At 39.6% G+C, this 15,320-nt stretch overlaps 1 protein-coding gene across 2 annotated transcripts; it reads left to right on the top strand.

The window, feature by feature from the left end:
* Positions 1 to 556: 556 nt before the first annotated feature.
* Positions 557 to 11,765, top strand: LOC146567040 (uncharacterized). Of its 2 annotated transcripts, none has more exons than XM_085286591.1 (4): positions 557 to 656; positions 3,733 to 3,838; positions 9,398 to 10,498; positions 10,827 to 11,765. In XM_085286591.1, exons 2-4 carry the CDS (start codon positions 3,821 to 3,823, stop codon positions 11,508 to 11,510), a joined length of 1,803 nt encoding a protein of 600 aa, XP_085142717.1. In that variant the 5' UTR covers positions 557 to 656; positions 3,733 to 3,820; the 3' UTR covers positions 11,511 to 11,765. The 2 variants fall into 2 exon arrangements, with proteins under 2 accessions (XP_085142717.1, XP_085142716.1); XM_085286590.1 differs by having other exon boundaries at positions 10,824 to 11,765.
* Positions 11,766 to 15,320: the final 3,555 nt, after the last annotated feature.

Raw genomic sequence — 15,320 nt, 5'->3', positions numbered from 1 at the left:
TCTTTGGCTTATGACACAGTCTGACCCTGATTTTATTGTTTTAGAGGGCCCGGTGGCGCCAGTGTCCGGCAGCCTCGCCTCTGTCAGTGCGCCCCAGGGCAGCTGTGGCTACAATATAGCTTGCCGTCACCAGTGTGTGAATGTGTGTGTGAATGGGTGAATGACTGAATGTAGTGTAAAGCGCTTTGGGGTCCTTAGGGACTGAGTAAAGCGCTATACAAATGCAGGCCATTTACCATTTACCATTTAATCTAATGTGCTGATTTTATTGTTTTAAATGTGTTTATATATATATTACTTATCTTATATTATTATTACTATTTTTCTCATTTTTTTTAACATGCTCAATGTATCATGTTTGGCATGTCAAGTGTACAGCACTTTGTGTTCAGCTCGTGGCTGATCTGAAAGCGCTATATAAATTGCTTGCTTGCTTGCTTGCTTCATCTGTTTGTATGTTGTATACTCATTGTGTTTCAATAAAGTTCAATTTTAAAAAAAGTACATTCTAAATCTTCAGACGTCACTAATCACGTGACTCTGGCCAAACGAATCAAGCCTCGACACGGTGCTTCTGAAGCAGTATGTTGATCTTTTTCACACACGCACCGGAGCGTCAGCTTCAAGCGGACCATCGCTACCTCTCACATCTAAAGGTAAGTGTCAAGGTAACTTTGAACTGAGTTCAGTCAATCTCGAGTTTTTTTTTAAGTTTTCTGTTGCTCTCTGTGAGAGGAGACCGTTAAAGGCGAGGCTCTCCAGAGTGTAGCAAAACACGAAACCACAGCTGGGTGTGTGTGCGTGTGTGCAAAAGAATAGATTAGAAGTGCAAGTGAGCCACGAGTAAAGAAAGGTCAAGTTTCGTGAGTTGTTTTTCTCACCACTGATCACGCGCTGATCACTCTACACATACTTGCATCACACGCGCGCACGCACGTGAGTTGAGGGCGTTACCATATAACGGAAATTTCCATTGTTCTGTAGCAGTGGTTCTCAAACGTTTCACAATGAGTTTCACCCTTACGAGCGACATCAAAGCGCAGTAGTATAGGCCTATTTAACACCACATACTCATACTTGCCATCATTCAAAAGGGCTCTCTCTCTCTCTCTCTCTCTCTCTCTCTCTCTCTCTCTCTCTCTCTCTCTCTCTCTCTCTCTCTGTGCGTGTGTGTGTGTACACACGTGGGCTGTTAACTGGAGTTGGTTGAACAGATGTGCACCAAATGTGTCATCTGTGACATTTGTGAGGTTACCTAAAACACACTCCGTTAGTCTTGTTCCTCTTGAACAACAAAATGTTCAAAAACGTCCAGTATATAGAGAGACGAGATAACGAGGCTCCAGTTACGCAGTGCAAGTAAACAAACCATAAATATAAGAAGAGTAAGAAAATAAATATTCATTTTGGGACCAGGGGTAAAGGGATCAATAGCAATTAAAAATTATTAATTTACAGTTTGATGATTTTAAAGTCTCACACACAACCCCTGGAAAGGGGAGGGGGACATGCTGCTTCCAAATAGAGCACATTTCATTCGTAATGTTGTAAATCCAAGCCCATTATGTATTCACGATCTGAATACTGGGTTGTGTGAAATCCCAGAAATAAACCTTAGACAAAGGGAATCTGTGAACTAAGCTGTAGGTCTATTAGGTTATTTGTGGTGATCATCGAGTTGGGGGATTTGTGTTCATACTGGAGTGCAAAATTAAAACCAATGGAAGATGGACAAGAAAAGTTCAAAGCCATCAGGTGCTCAGTTTAGAAAAAATAGAAATGAAGAGGAGGAGTAACGAGCAAAAGATGCAGGTAAGCAGATGTGCCATTGGATAATTAAAGCTTTGTAAGATCCCAAAAGACGCAGGAATAAGTAGTAGGATTTAAGAGTGTAATAACGGACTGAATCAGAATCAGAATCAGAATGGGGTTTATTGACTGAAACAGAAGATGGCAGCACTGCATGTACAAGGATGCCAGCTGCCGTTAAATCCCGAAGAAGAAGAAGAAGCTGTGTCCCAGAATTCATAGCGCAGCCCAGCTCAGTTTCCAACAATGGCGGTAGCTAGTTAGTTTTAATATTACTCTTATTATTCTTTCTGGGTCACAAAATAAACGTTTAACATATTTTCAGGCGAGAATGTAGCTGTGCCAACCTCAAATATCTGCTCAGTTTATCAGGACACCACATATTTTCAAAAGCGCTCCGACGTTTTCGGAGACGTCTGTTACCCACTAGCTTGATAGTTAGCCGGGGGCTAGGCTCACCAGAGCGCGTGAGAACACCGGACTCCCGGCAAATTGCTTTCAAACCCACCGCCGTCTTTCGCTACTCAGGTTAAACATGATATATAAGTCACATAGATAACTTAAAAATGTTATTGTTTGGCTTTTTTTTTCAGTATTTTATTTGTTCCTGAGTAAATCGGTTTGGCTGAGATTAAAGTTATAGTTTACACAGCTGAATAAACATCAAGCAGACAGCTGATTATCAGAAGTGTGAGATGCTCGAGAATTTACTCTGGTGTCCTGTTATATTTTAGATAGCAAGGAGTTTATTAAACTTCACCGAAACAATCTGCAAATTTCATTAAAATTTAATAAAATATCATCTTGTCTTTATTTTTAGTTAGCACCAACCTTAAACACTTAAAGCTGTAAGCTAATGATAGTTATATAAGAGCAGATGCTGCTGGTGCAATAAGCTGTTCGTTTTACGTCCAATGGATGATGATCTGATTAGTCGACTAATCGCAAAAATAATCGGTGACTAGTCGACTATCAAAATAATCGTTTGTGGCAGCCCTAGTGTGTGTGTTTAAAGTTTCACAATACATGTGGAATTTTCTATTTTGTCTGTTTTTGTGTCTTGCAAATAAACCTTTAAAATAAATTACATTTTATTATGTATTTATTTTTGGCCTACATCAGTGAGAAATGCCAAATTATATACACAAAGTTATAGAAATCATCACTCCCGTTATTCATGATGATTTCAATAACATCACACAATAACATGTAACATCACATCCTGTAAGCATAGTCTGCCTGTGTCTTTTCTCTAGAAATGAACATTTTCAGCCAATATAGGTAATACATCAACATGGCTGCCATGGCTAAGTTAGGAATATTTATAATGTAATGTAATTTCCTTGTGACACACATGTGCAGCTGGCTTTATCACCTATTTTGAATTCGTTTCAAGCACAATACATTTGTAACTTTCAGTGTTTTCCGGTCTTCCAAAAGAAGAAAAAAAAAAACCCTTCAACTACATGACATGCAATTGTGTATTTGTTTTCACCTTATCATACACTTGAAGTTTTACAAATCACCACTCCTTTTGTTAATATCATTTCAGTCTCAGACAATCTAGTTTTTCTTACATAGATTGAATGCACCTTCTGCGGATGGCGGTACCACACAGTGTGCGTGGACTTCCCCTGTACAGAAGGCAACTACAAATGTTGTGAATGCTAAATAAACAGGAACAAATGATCCCTGTTGTCTTTGCTTAATGATTGTTTTAGTCTTGACAATCCTCATTGCTGGCATTGCATCTTTCAATGCCAGCAATGCCAGGTATCAGTGTTCAAACCTTTTGTGTTTGTTTCCAATAAGTTGCCCACATCGGGAAACAAATGTGTTCTTTTACTTGTCAGATGAATATATGAGACACTTTGACTCTTCAGTGCAGTGTGGAGCCTAACAAAGATCTGTTTTGTGTCCTAGCTGATCAGCAGGAGGAGAAGAGTCTGACGGAGCAGCAGAGGAACATTTTCAGCTACTTGGACTCAGCTCAGCCACTACAGAGAAAACAATGAGCTCAACACAGAAGGTGACAGACAGAGCAGGGCGATATGACCAAAAATATTTATCACGATATACATTTGAAAATGTGCGATAACAATATAACTGACGATATAATTGACACTAGACAAAATACTTTACAACTCCACAACTTTATTAAAAAACCCATCAATGTATTTTCAGTTATACAAGCAGCTGTTTTTTTATGTGCATTAAAGTTATATAAAAATTTAACAGTGCAAATGCAAATTGCTTGCTGACAGTTTAACCAAAAGGCATTTCCAGTGGAAATTGGCTGACATCCTAAACATAACCATGTATAATATCCAGAAACTTAAAAAGAGGTTATACAGTCGTGGCCAAAAGTTTTGAGAATTGCATAAATAATGTTGAGAGAATATTGACTAGCACAAGGCTGGAGATCATCATGGCTGTATTCCAATTCAGGTTCTGCAGCTTTAAAGTACGCAGCCTCAACGGTCCTCAAGGGCCGCGTACTCAAAGACCGCTGAGGCTGGAAGCCTCGATCGCGCTGCCCAGGTTGCCTAGCAACCATGATACTAACAGCTGGAAACGTTTCATACAGCTTTGTTTGACAGAAATGAAGGAGAACATACTTTGTTCATTTGTTTCTACATGAGCTCTGTGTGATTTAATAAGTATCTGAGGCTGAGACCACAGGACTGTAAAACATGATTGTTGGGCTTCATTTCTGTACTGAACAGTCATTTTATGATTAGCTAGTAAATAACAATTAGCTAATGTTGTTCATGAGACTAAAGTCGACTCACTTTGGTGATGGAACTATAATATTGCCAATATTATAGTTATTATATTAATCACTTCACTCAAAGAAAAGTTTCTTTGACAGTGTCTATATAGATGTATCATATACAAGAGACAAATATTGTTTGTTCAATTTGTTGGCATTACTAAATTTGGCTCAATGCTTACATATATGTGTAAAAAGCAAATGTACGAGCTGTGATAACTGTGTCTGATAGAATGAAGAGTAGACTGATATGAAATATTCCTTTATTGGGTGAGAAAATCAGACCATGTCATAACTGCTTTAAGTCACACAGAATAGATATCAGAGCCTTAAACAGGCTGACTTCTGTTAAATGGGTCAAACTGGGCAGAAAGTATACAAACACATAACATCCTTATAGAATATGATGTAACACTATAGATCAACTTACCTCAGAACATATAAAGCATATAAACAATTACAGCAATATGATGCAACAAACACAGCAGTGCTACTGATCCAAAATACTCAAAGCTTCATAGAACTGAAACAAACATTTATTTTTAGCTCCATTCTGCTGCTGATACAGACTTTAGGTTTCTGAACATTAAACTTGTTGCTGCCTTTCATAGTGTGTAACTTGAAGGCCCTGAGTACTTTCTCCCACACTGAAAACACTGGAATGATAAAATTATTTGAACATTACCTAATAAGACTGATTCAGAACAGACAGTTAGTTATTTTAAACTTTCCTAGCAGTCCTTCACAAACAGGGAACAGTCTGTCTATTCTCTCCATCTGTCAGCTGTTGCTGGCTCTTCCTCCTCCTCTTCCTCACACACTGCTGAGTTTGTCCTGGTGGATCATCAGGGGTGCAAAGCCTCACAGATGATGTGCAGCAGTGGGTCCCTCAGTCTGTCCTCACTCTGGACACTTGCAGTCGTCACACATGGAAATCAAATGTGTGATAAGCTGCAGGATTCAAACACAAGTGTAACTTATAAATACATGTTCATACTTTTATTCCACAATCAGAGAGAGAGAGAGAGTGCAGGACAGACAGACAGGTGACAGTCTCAGGTGTACACACTGCTACAAACAGGAGGATTTAGTGTTTGTGTTATTACGAGTGCTACACAAGAAGAGTTCCCAGATGGTACAGTGGACACATGTGTGACTCCTGTGATTAAAGCATCTTTCTTTCAGCTTAACGAGTGAACCGTCAGCTCGTTCAAACACACGTTAAAGTGCGTTTGGCTCGACACCACCGAACAGAGGCAGCAATATAACATAGCTAACATTAACAGTGCAGTGAATCCTGCTTGTGCCGTGATATTCAGGACTGCAAACCGAGCAGCATCACTGACTTTCAGCTTGTTGTGTTTGTGGATATATGACTGACTTTAATTATCCACAAAATCATCACATTCTCTGTAAGATTAAGGTCGACTATTGAACAGTGAATATTTTAAAGTAAAGGCTTTAAAACCAAGTCAGTACAAACATCACTAATGTCACATAACTTTGCCGACATGTGGCCAACAGTAATGCTTTAATGTTCTTCATTATTAAACATTTGCACATAAATAAGTGAAATAATATTCAGTACTCACTTTTAAAAGTTTAGTCTTTGGCTGCTCCGCTTCAGCTTTTTTTTTTTTTTTTTTTTGGCAAAATTATCCACACCCACCGCCGCGCTATGAAGTCTGGGATATGTTGGGCCATGAAGTTTACACTGCCACATCCTTAAAATTCAGGGAAATGAAGGACACATTTGTGGCTGCATTTCGAGCAGCCTTTGAATTGGGACAGCCTCGCTGTCGCTGTGACGCAATCGGCCTTAAAATGTGGCCTTTAAGGCTGCAGACCCTGAATTGGGATACAGCCTATGTCAGGCTGATTGGGTTAGAATGGCAGACCTGACATGTTAAAAGGAGGGTGGTGCTTGAAATCATTGTTCTTCCATTGTAAACCATGGTGACCTGCAAAGAAACGCGTGCAGCCATCATTGCGTTGCATAAAAATGGCTTCACAGGCAAGAATATTGTGGCTACTAAGATTGCATCTAAATCAACAATTTATAGGATCATCAAGAACTTCAAGGAAAGAGGTTCAATTCTTGATAAGAAGGCTTCAGCACATCCAAGAAAGTCCAGCGAGCACCAGGATCGTCTCCTAAACACGATTCAGCTGCGGGATCAGAGTGTCACCAGTGCAGAGCGTGCTCAGGAATGGCAGCAGGCAGGTGTGAGCGCATCTGCACGCACAGTGAGGCGAAGACTTTTGGAAGACGGCCTGGTGTCAAGAGGGCAGCAAAGAAGCAACTTCTCTCCAAAAAATCCCCATCAGGGACAGATTGATCTTCCACAGAAAGTATGGTGAATGGACTGCTGAGGACTGGGGCAAAGTCATATTCTCGGATGAAGCCTGTTTCCGATTGTTTGGGGCATCTGGAAAAAGTCTTGTCTGGAGAAGAAAAGGTGAGCGCTACCATCAGTCCTGTGTCAGGCCAACAGCAAAGCATCCTGAGACCATTCATGTGTGGGGTTGCTTCTCATCCAAGGGAGTGGGCTCACTCACAATTTTGCCCAAAAACACAGCCATGAATAAAGAATGGTACCAAAACTGCCTCCAACAGCAACTTCTTCCAACAACAGTTTGGTAAACAACAATTCCTACATAAGACACACAGGATTATAAGGGGCACCGTCGATTTTCAGAAAAATCAAAGGATTGATTTTAAGTGTGCCGTATTTTCCAAAAAACACGGTAATAGCGATGGCCTGCTAGCATGCTAGTGCTTTGTTGTGTATCTGACGGACGAAAGCTAAACCAGTTCCACACCACTGAAGTTGAAGCATTTTTACAAACCAATTCTGGTTCATCTGTTTCATTCAACGATCCGCTTTCACCCTTCTCATTCTCCGTCGCCGCCATGCTTTTTCCTCCATGTGCGTATGAAAACAAAGGCACTGCGCAAGCGTGTTTTACCCATATTCTATCGTAATATTTGAATTTCTTATCGTTGCCCAACATTATACTGGTATTACTGTGAATGGTATGATATAGCCCAGCCCTACATGAAAGGCAACCTGATCGTGCACTAATCACACATTAAAATAAGCAAAAGAGGCAAAACTGTGTGCCAGAGTAAAAAACAAAACAAACCCCCCCCCCCCCAAATCCCTTTAAACCTTAACACCAACAAAAGGAAGCATTTCTATGGAAAAAGAAACCCCTCCACTTGGTTTGACCTGCTGATGTCATATGTGACATCATCAGGACTTTAAAATGAGGAAATGCTAGGCGGGTGTTTCCCCACACCTGACCCTCATGAAGACTGAAAAGACAAACAAAGTATGAACTTAATGACTTAATCTGTAACATAATAAAATATAAAGTAACATGTAACTGAATATTTGCCTTAATTTGCAGAATGTTTGATTTGCCGGCAACAAAACGCTTACACAAACAAACCCGGGATAGTGAGTGCAGCGATGTTACTTGACAAATAGCGAATCATAGCAAATACATAGAAACAGAATAATGTGTACAATGTGCAAAAAAAGGTAAACACATATGGGACAAATGGAGAGCATTGCAACTGCTCCTCCACTTTGTCACAGTACAGTCTGTGCCAAAAAGTACTGACAGGAAACTACATGCTTTTGCAGAAAATAGGAGCTGCAGCCAGAAAGTGAATCTAAGCACAGTCTTTGATTTAAACTTAAAGTGTGTGTGACGTCTAGAGGAAGTATATAAATAACTAGGCTTCCTGTTTGTGCTTCAGACCTGAGCTTATGTGTTCGTGTGTTCAGGTCAATGAAAAATAAAGATCATCTTTTGAGCTTTGACCACTTTGAGCCGTGTCTTTCTTTGCCGTAGGGAAAACAAAGAACTGGGATTTAATACTTGTAGTTATAAAGAAAGCAATTCTGTTAAACACACCACTTTTTTTTCTGCTCAGCTGCAGTATCCAGATGAAATACATAATCATATTACACAGTTTTCAACAAACTGCAATTTAGTAAATCCTCGAGTTAAAAGTAACTTTTTGTAAAACTGTTATATTTAGAGCAACTTTTAAGTGGAATAAATTGCCTTATAAAATTAGAGAATTAGCAACTATTCAAAACTTCAATGAACATTTAAAAGCTGATTTACAGAACTTTTAGTTGTTGTAAATATTGTAAGAGATGGTTTGTTTTTGAAATTTGTGTAATGTGCCTCGTTGTTGTTATTATTGTTATTATTATTATTATTATTATTATTATTGATTGCTTATATTTTAATTGTGAAACCCCACTGTGGATGGAAAATTATCTGGATATTTTGAATCCACTTTATTGTGTAATATTTTATGTGATCGTATTTGACGGAAGACGAGCAACATTTGTTGTGGAAGCTAATGGGGTTCCTTTTGAATAAACAAATAAACAAACATAGGATTTATTATTCACTGATAATAAATCCTATGTATAAATCTATAAAAAAAATGATAGAAATATGTAATAGGAAACAACAATCTGATATAAATTATGAAAATAATATATGTTTGTGTGTGTGTGTGTGTGTGTGTGTGTGTGTGTGTGTGTACAATCAGGCGGGATGGGCATGATTTTAGTGTTTTTAAATGGTCATGAATTATTTTTAACAGCAGGTTGGATGTAATGTGTTAGAACTACCAGCAGGTGGGGATAAGAGACCTTTAAGGTGTTTGGTGCCACACTCCACCTTCAGGTTTAAAACTAGTGTTAATGGAGGGAGTTTGAAGGTTGAGTTTGTTCCACGACTGCATTTCACTCACTGCCTCTGTTTGTATCTCTGTCACTGCAGGACCAACATGGAGCGAGAAGTCAGCGCTCTCAGGAGGCCGACAAACCTCAACCAAGAAAGAGAGAGAAAACATACACCTGTGACGAGTGTGGGAAGCATTTTACTGGGATTTATAAACTAAAACGTCATCAGTTCATCCACACTGGAGAGAGACCGTTCAGCTGTGACTTGTGTGAAAAGTCTTTTTCCTTGAAGGATTCCCTAAAACAACACCAACTCATCCACAGTGGAGTTAAAGCGTACAGCTGTGATCAGTGTGGCAGAGCTTTTACTCACAGTAGCAACTTACAGAATCATCTAGTTACCCACTCTGGAATTAAGGCATACAGCTGTGACGAGTGTGGGAAGGAGTTTACTCTGAAGGCTTCACTAAAACGGCATCAGGTCATCCACACTGGAGAGAGACCGTTCAGCTGTGACTTGTGTGGAAAGTCTTTTTACTTGAAGGGTCACCTAAAAAAACACGAACTCATCCACAGTGGAGTTAAAGCGTACAGCTGTGATCAGTGTGGCAGAGCTTTTACTCAAGGAAGCAGTTTACAGAATCATCTAGTTACCCACTCCGGAATTAAGGCGTACAGCTGTGACGAGTGTGGGAAGGAGTTTACTGGGAAGGCTGAACTAAAACGGCATCAAGTCATCCACACTGGAGAGAGACCGTTCAGCTGTGACCTGTGTGGAAAGTCTTTTTCCTGGAAGGAATCCCTAAAACAGCACCAACTCATCCACAGTGGAGTTAAAGCGTACAGCTGTGATCAGTGTGGCAGAGCTTTTACTCACAGTGGCAACTTACAGAATCATCTAGTTACCCACTCTGGAATTAAGGCGTACAGCTGTGACATCTGTGGAAAAACTTTCAGCCAGAGAGGAAGCCGAAATATACACCTACGCATTCACACCAGACATGATGTGTACTGCTGTGAACAGTGTGGCAAACAGTTTATAACTCGCACACAGTTACAACAACACATGTTTACCCACACTGAGGAGAGACCTTATCAATGTGACCTGTGTGAGAAGACTTTTAAATCTCCACATTACCTGAGAGGACACCAACAGATCCACACCAGAAAGACACTCTACAAGTGCAGTTACTGTGAGGTATGTATTTATATTGTTGTCTTGTCATTTTAGCCTGACTGTTTGGAACAACTCTGCTCATTAAACTGTGTTAGCATGTTAGCAATTCTACTGCATGGAAAAGCAGCTCTGAGTGATTATTCAGATTTTCATGTCAGTTATGATTTTAGTATTACTGTAGTATTATGGTGGTAGTATTGTAGTTATTGCAGCCCAGTAAACTGAGTGTGTTAACTGAAACAGTAAAATGTAATTGGACATCTGCAGAGATGCTCTTTATTTCAGGCGACGTTCAGGATAAAAATGTTGAAGGACTGACTTACACTGTCTTTGTGTCTTTGTTTAGAAGCAGAGCGACACAGATGGATCCAGTTCTCAACCCTGTCATCACTGTGGTGGTGGGAAAGACTTTCATTGTGACCTTTGTGGAAAAACTTTCAGCTGGAAAGCTGACCTAAAAACACATCAACATAGACACACTGGAGACAAACTGAAATACTGCAAAGAATGTGGGAGAAGCTTCACCACACCAAGTGAGTTAAAAAAACATGAACTGATTCACAGTGGGGTCAAAAAGCACCTCTGTGATCAGTGTGGGTCATCCTTCACCACTGCAAGGGAGCTTAAAAGACACAAACGAGTCCACATAGGAGAGAAACCATACAAGTGCAGACACTGTGACAAAAGCTTCTCACAATCAGGTCATTGTAACAATCATGAACGTACACACATGGAAGGAAACTACAGCTGTGACCAGTGTGACAAGAGCTTCAGGAATCTCACTTCCTACTCCGAACACAAACGATCCCACGTTACTAATAAACTGTTTCACTGTTACCAATGTGCCCAAACATTCACCTCATTGTCTGCTCTGTGCAAACATCAGCGTGATCACTCAGGGCTGAAATCACTCCCATCACTGGATCACAGTGAATCTGAAGAGACAGAAAGATCCTCTGGTTTCAGTGTCAGACTCAAAAAGCTTGAGATCAGGCTCCACAGAGTTCAGATAGAATCTCCTGTAAAAATCTGATGAGGCAGCTGTGAATCAAACTCTTCCCCTAGTTCCATTTTAAGCTTTCAAAACTGTCCTACTGTAGTGTTCATGTCGAGTGGTTAGCTTTCTTTTCATCAGTTCGTTGAAAACTCTGTTTCCTATTATAAAGTATTTGTTTTAATGTATTTTGATACACAAATGTCTTCTTGTTCGGGTTCTTTATGTTATTGAATCTTGGAAATGTTAAATAAAAAATTCAAATGTTAAATAAAGAAAGATTTTAATGATAAAGACTTGAGCCATGATGTCATTTCCTGTATTTCAGAGTAAAAACTGAAGTGACAAATGGAAACATGTTTACAGTCACAGTTAGATGAACTGTTTTCAGTGTGTTACAAAATTAATATATTATTAGTGCTTATTTAGTGAATATTGTTACTTGTTTAAACAGGTACATGGAGTTGTTTGCAGTGAAAGTTATTTTTAAACACAGTCAATATTCCTTCTCCTCTACCTGATATCCTTGGAGCATTACGAAATGAGCCGTCAGAGGGTAACAGTCCAGAAATAATGCTAGACTCACCAACTCTCATCTGTGTCTCAGTCACAAAAAGGAGATCCAATCCATTGGAGGAAAAATAATTTATAATGAAGCTTTATTTGCTAAGGACCACACATTTGTTAGAGCCATCTTCATTGGAGCTGGAGCCTGGGTAGAAGTTGTCGGTGAAGCCCAAGTTAATGGGACCAAATACAAAAAGTTTATTCCATGACTCCCACAATGCAAAAAACAGTGGTGAGCAGGGTTATGGACACCTAAGCCTACAACAGTAACCAGACAGGAGATAACAGGATCCAGGAGACGTCTTGGGATGTGGCGGAAAGGACCATAACCAGCTGGAGCGGCCGCTGAAGAAAAGAGAAGTCAAGCTTTAAACTTCACCAGCCGACCGGCACGTTTACCCCGGTGTCTGTGGCGGTGTGTCGGAGCAGGTGGTGGCACTTTATGTAGCAAGTAATCAGGAACACCAGCCAGGAGCAGAGGATACCCTGTTTGTTTCTTCTGATTAGAGCTCTGAAAGCTGATGGCAAAAAACTGAAGATCTAAAGGTTTTTGGTGTTCCCCAGTTTTGAGTTGATTTCAGTGACAAGAAACATCAGAAACAGAACAAGCAGTAAGAAAATTGACAGAGGTAAACAGCAAGCACACACACTGGAGCCATTTTACCCTTTAGTTTAATTATGTAAATTACAATTATGTAATCTGATCATTTACAAACTGAAATAATCTCAACATAAGCTGACGGAAGAAGAAGAAATTGAGGAAGAAATTCAGGCCGTGCACTGAAAATGTATTTTTTCTTGTTATCTTAAGACATTTGGTGTGACGACTTCTACAACTCAGTTTTTGGTTTTGCTGAAGTAAAGTTTACACTCTGAGGAGTCACAGTGTTGATATTGGACACAAAGAGAAAAGTTCCTGTAATGTAAAAGTTAAAAGTAGAATTTTAAAATGGAACCTAAATCTGATTAGTAGCCAGTGCACCGACTTTAAAACGGGTCATATGAGCTCCCTTGTTCGAGTGGGTCAGTAGCCTCGCTGTTAGTTTTGAACAACCTGTAGACGAGCTAGCCCTTTCTTGTTTAGACAAGTAAACAGGCTGTTACAGTAGTCAAGTCTTGTAGAGACAAAAGCATGTATTATCATCTCGAGTTCACTTGTTGACACGATGGATCTAAGTTTAGAAATGTTCCTCAAGTGAAAAAAGCAGGTTCTTACTATCTGATTTAAATGTCCCTCCAAAGAAAAAGCTTCATCGAAAATAACACCCAGGTTTCTAAGGTTATGTTTCTGTGAGGAACCTAATTCACCCAGTCGCCGTTTAATATCAGGCACTGTCTGGTGCAATAATCAAAGTTTCTGCCGGGTTTATTTGTAAGCAATTATTGTTCAACCATTGTTTAATGTTGGTTAAACAGTCAATCAGATTGGAGAGCTTATGAGCTTCAGCAGGCTTAAAAGAACAATATAGCTGAATATTGTCAGCAAAAAGATGATAAGATACTTCAGGAAACTGCTGTATTATCTGGCTTAAAGGAAAATTGTATATTAAAAACAGAATAGGTCCCAGTACAGAGCCCTGAGAAACTCCACACAACAACTCTATAGATTCCGACGTGATCTGGTTTGCAGACACACTAAAACTCCTTTCAGATATATCAAAAGAAAACCAGTGTAGAACAGAGCAGACATCCCAACCAGGTCTCTGTCTGTTTATCAGGATGGTATGGTTGACTGTATCAAAGGCTGAGGTAAGGTCTAGCAAGACTAGGACTGTGTATTCTCCGGAGTTTGCTGACATCATAATATCATTAGTAACTTTCAGTAGTGCTGTCTCAGTGGAATGCAATTTATGGCACCCACATTGAAAACGGTCATTGAAGTTATATTTCTCCAAGTATGCTGTGAGGTGGACAGCTACTCAAGGAGTTTTGACATGAATGGGAGTTTGGAGATTGAATTTTAAAGTAGTGTTGGATCCAGGTTGGGTTTTTTGAGCCTTGGTTCCACAATGGCATGTTTAAAAAAGCTGGGGAACACCCCAGTCTGAAGAGAAACAGTAAAAAGGTTCCCAACCCAAGGATCAATGGTGTCAAAAGCATTGATGAAGAGCTTAGTGGGGACAATGTCTTAGGGGCTTGTAGGTGGCTTCATTTTGTCCACCAGGGCTGCTATCTCAATATATATTTTGCAGTTGTAAAAGTTGACCAGGAGTACAAAGGGAGTGCCTGACTCGGAGAACAAGAAAGCTTTGGGGAGATTTCAGCATTGATTTCTTTAATCTTGTCAACAAAAAATCGGAGGAGTTTACTACTATCTACTTTAGAGTGTACATCTATGGAGGAGATCAAATACTTATTTTCCACCCTGATTTACGAATAAGTTCTTTACAAATCCTACCATGTGGATTCATGGATTTTTTTTTCACATTCTGTCTCTCACAGTTGAAGTGTACCTCTGGTGCAAATTACTGACCTCTGTCATCATTTTAGGTGGGGGAACTTGCACAATCGGTGGCTGACTAAATACTTTTTTGCCCCACTGTAGCTAAAGGATCCTGTGTATCCCGCAATATACGCTGAATTCTGAAAACTCTCCTTATCAATCTTGCACCTTCCGCAATGGGTGGCTCGCGTACAAACGGACAGGACATGGCTGCGACAGACTTCCCAAATCCACCTTCGCTTTTATAGCCGTGGTCTCTCATCTTGCTTACATGAAGTAATTTACTATTACTACTCTAAAATATGAATTACATCTGGAATAATCCAATACATGAAATAGAATGATTAATGGTACATTTCCCTTTTTTTAGGAAATGACCTGTATGTATCTGTATGAAATCAATAAAAGAATCAAGTACTGCATTATCTTTAGTTACATTGATAACATTTATTTATGGAAAAACAGTGGTAAAATATCGCTGTTGCTTTCGTATAAATGAAGCGGACATACCTGAGTGGCCGCGATCTAATCCTGTTTACATAAAGTAAGCCTGCTCCCGAGCAGGTTTACGCTTACGGATCTGTTGCTATGACAGCAAGTCCCGGATGAGCTTCGGAGAACCGAACGATCCAAGATCACGCGAAATCGTCAACAATCAAATCCAGCTAACTTACTTAGCGAGGTACGAAGAACGGACCCCTGACCCTTATGAAGACTGAAAAGACAAACAAAGTAAGTACGAACAAATGACTTAATCTGTAACATAATAAAATGTAAAGAAACATGTAACTGAGTATTTAGCTTAATTTGCAGAATGTTTGATTTGCCGGCAACTAGTG

This window comes from Mchenga conophoros, linkage group LG9, assembly GCF_057382185.1.
Source record: "Mchenga conophoros isolate Kocher_MC1m ecotype Shallow Benthic linkage group LG9, M_conophoros_male_GT1.1, whole genome shotgun sequence".
In the NCBI taxonomy this organism is placed as follows: Eukaryota; Metazoa; Chordata; class Actinopteri; order Cichliformes; family Cichlidae; genus Mchenga; species Mchenga conophoros.
Note: the sequence above shows the minus strand (reverse complement) of the source record. Positions and strands in the feature narration are given on the sequence as shown.

What these genes read in the sequence shown, in the direction of transcription:
- LOC146567040 (XM_085286590.1), top strand. An exon ending in ACAAGTGCAGTTACTGTGAG is followed by an intron (nt 10,499 to 10,823) that starts GTATGTATTTAT and finishes GTCTTTGTTTAG; the next exon opens with AAGCAGAGCGACACAGATGG.